The sequence below is a fragment of the Entamoeba nuttalli genome, assembly GCF_000257125.1.
Source record: "Entamoeba nuttalli P19 unplaced genomic scaffold asmbl_5054, whole genome shotgun sequence".
NCBI lineage: Eukaryota > Evosea > Mastigamoebida > Endamoebidae > Entamoeba > Entamoeba nuttalli.
Genome location: NW_008577213.1, coordinates 1 through 3076, shown reverse-complemented (window position 1 = coordinate 3076; position 3076 = coordinate 1). Strand labels below are relative to the sequence as shown.

The 3076-nt window shown below is 29.8% G+C and overlaps 3 protein-coding genes across 3 annotated transcripts in view; 2 read left to right on the top strand and 1 right to left on the bottom strand.

The window, feature by feature from the left end:
• The window catches only part of ENU1_118280 (ubiquitin-protein ligase, putative), a gene marked incomplete at both ends in the record, with an annotated part of 2262 nt that extends 1365 nt beyond the window's left edge, over positions 1 to 897 (top strand). Inside the window, one exon of the mRNA XM_008859749.1 lies at positions 1 to 897. This exon is cut by the window's left edge and continues 1365 nt beyond it. Coding sequence (XP_008857971.1) covers positions 1 to 897 — 897 coding nt within the window.
• A 416-nt stretch (positions 898 to 1313) lies between these two features.
• On the top strand, positions 1314 to 1925 carry ENU1_118270 (Ras family GTPase; the record flags this gene model as incomplete). Its single annotated transcript, XM_008859748.1, has 1 exon — positions 1314 to 1925. One exon carries the CDS (start codon positions 1314 to 1316, stop codon positions 1923 to 1925), a length of 612 nt encoding a protein of 203 aa, XP_008857970.1.
• A 169-nt stretch (positions 1926 to 2094) lies between these two features.
• ENU1_118260 (hypothetical protein) lies at positions 2095 to 2568 on the bottom strand (the record flags this gene model as incomplete). Its single annotated transcript, XM_008859747.1, has 1 exon — positions 2095 to 2568. One exon carries the CDS (start codon positions 2566 to 2568, stop codon positions 2095 to 2097), a length of 474 nt encoding a protein of 157 aa, XP_008857969.1.
• Between the last annotated feature and the right edge of the window lie 508 nt (positions 2569 to 3076).

The window sequence follows — 3076 nt, the reverse complement described above, 5'->3', positions numbered from 1 at the left end:
ATTTCAACACAAGAGTTTAGTGTTGAAATACTACATGTATTTGAGAGAAATTCTGATGGACTATTAACATTTGGTCAAATACAAAAAAATTTAGTTGAAGCAAATGAAGATGAATTATATCAAATGGTAGGGAGGTTAATTGGTAAATGCTTAAGCGAAAAAATTTCAACTGATTTAGTATTTTCTGATGATATTTTGATAGGACTAACTAATCCAGAAGATGATTCTATCAATATTAATACACTTGCTAGTATTGATTATGTGCTTGCAAAGAATTTAAATGAATTAAGTGATATGAGCGAAGAGGAATTGAAATCATTAGAACTAACATTTACATATGATAATGTATCATTAATTACTGGTGGAGATAAAATATTTGTTAATAAAAATAATGTAAATTATTATATTTCATGTGTGATATTTTATATAACACACATAAGAAATAGCAAACGAATTAGGTCATTGAGAAATGGATTATTAAATGTTATTAAGGAAGAAGATATTAGATTATTATTCCCTGATGAATTACAACACTGGATAAGTGGTAAGTCAAGTGTTATTGATGTAAATGATTGGCAACAAAATACAGTATATCATAATATTAAACCTGATGACCAATTAATTCAATGGTTCTGGAGTATTGTTGAATCTTTTTCAGAAGAAGAAAAATCATTATTATTACAATTTAGTACTTCATTGATTAAACCACCTTTCTTTGGATTTGGATCATTAGAACCTAAATTTGCAATTTCTTTCACTAATCAATCTTCTGAATTTTTACCTACATCATCTACATGTGCTTATATGTTAAGAATACCCAATTACAATTCTAAAGAAGAAATGAAACAACAACTTATTAAAGCAATAACATCAAAATCAGGATTTGCATTTTCTTAATATAAAGTTAAAAAATTAATTTATTTGTTGTATTATCTTTTTTGTCTAAAAAAAATAATCGTAAATGACCCATAATATATTTAAAAAATAGATTTTAAAATAGATTTTAAAGGTGAAGTTAAGACTATGCACAAAAACTGGATTAGTGATTTTTTTGGTTATATACTCACCTTAGTGAAGTATGTTTATCTAATAGTTATTAAAATGAGAAAAAATCCCGATGAAATCCAACTTTTTTTGGTTTGTTCTTTATAGAAGTGTTGATTCTTTTCACTAATCTTTTTTTAGAACAGAGAAAAAGAAATAAAGAAATAAGAAATAATAAGAAGTAAACTATATTCTCATAGAAAAATTCCAAATGAAAAGCTACTTAAACTCAGTTTAGAACTGTTAAAAATAAATTCAAATTGTTTTTAATGACTACAAACACTTATAAATTAGTTATGCTTGGTGGTGGTGCTGTTGGAAAGTCTGCCATCACTGTTCAATTAGTTTCTGGACATTTTGTACAAATTTATGACCCAACCATTGAAGATTCATACAGAACTTCTATTTCTGTTGATGGAGAAATGGTTTCACTTGATATTTTGGATACTGCAGGTCAAGAAGAATATTCTGCCTTAAGAGATCAATATATGCGATCAGGAGATGGATATGTTATTGTTTATTCAATCACATCCACTACTTCATTTTTAGAAGCAAATGGATTTAGAGAGCAACTTTATCGTGTTCTTGATAAGGATGTATCCGAGCATGTTTCTATTGCACTTTGTGGTAATAAATGTGATTTAGAAAACGAAAGACAAGTAGAAACTGCAGAGGCTAAAAAATTAGCTGACGAATGGAAAGTGTTATTCTTTGAAACCTCTGCAAAAGCTAAAATTAATATTACTGAAACATTCCAAGCATTAGTTAAAGATATAAAAGTGAATAGAGTATCATCAGAACCTACTACCTCTATTGAACCTACTGACACAAAAGGAAAGAAAGAAAGAAAACCTTCTAAATCAAAGTGTGAATTGTTATAAACAACATAGAAAACTTTGACTTATGTTTTTATCGAAAAAGAATAAAATTGATTTTTCTATTAATTCGTATTCTTTTTTTTCTTCGTTTTCTTAAATAACTAAATTAATTTGACATAACAAAATATAATTAAAGCAAATGTAAATTTGACAAATTCTGTTATAATAAATTTTATTCGCTCCAGTCATCGTCATCTTCTTCTTCTTCATCAGAAGAAATATTAGTGTCTTGTCTTCTTGCGGTAAGAATTCCTCTTAATGCTAAAACAACCTCATCTTCTTGGACCACTCGTTCTTCAATTTCAGTTGCCTTTAATTTACCTTGTTTAGCTGCAATCATTTCTGCTAATGATAGCGCTGCACCGGAACTTGGTGTCATTGTAGTTGTTGGTGAACTTGTTACATTTAACGTTGGAGGAGGTGGTGGCATGCTCAATGTTGGAGGAGGTGGTGGTGTAGCAATTGATGATGGAGAGGATGTTTTCGCACTGGAATCTAACAAAGATGCTTTAAACCTTTCGGTCTCTTCTTTTTCTTTTTTAAGTCTTTCAGCCTCTTGTTTCAATCGTTCTTCTTCTTCTTTCAAACGTGCAGCTTCTTGTCTTAACCTTTCTGCCTCACGTTTCATTTCTTCAAATTCAGCCATTCTTGCTTTTTGTTCTTCTTCCCATTTCCTTCTTTCTTCTTCGTGTCGTCTCATCCTTTCTTCATCTTCTCTCTTTCTCTTTTCTTCTTCTTCTTTTCTCGCTTTCTCTTCTTCTTCTTTTCTTTTTCTTTCCTCTTCTTCTCTCTTTCGTTTTTCCTCTTCTTCTCTTTTTTTCTTTTCTTCTTCTTTTCTTTTTCTTTCAGCCTCAATACGTTTTCTTTCTTCTTCAGCTTCTTTTAATTTACGTTCTTCTTCTTCAAGTTCTTTCCTTAATCTCTCAACTTCTTCTTCTTCTTTTTTACGTGCTTCTTCTTCCTTTCTCTTTCTTTCTTCTGCTCTTCGTTTTTTCTCTTCTTCTTCTGCTCTTTTTTTCTTTTCTTCTTCTTGTTTAGCTCTAAGCTCTTCTTCTTCTTTCTTCTTACGTTCTTCTTCTTCTTGTTTCTTACGTTCTTCTTCTTCCCGTTTAATTCTCTCTTCCTCTTCTTTTCTTGCTTTTTCTTCTTCTTCT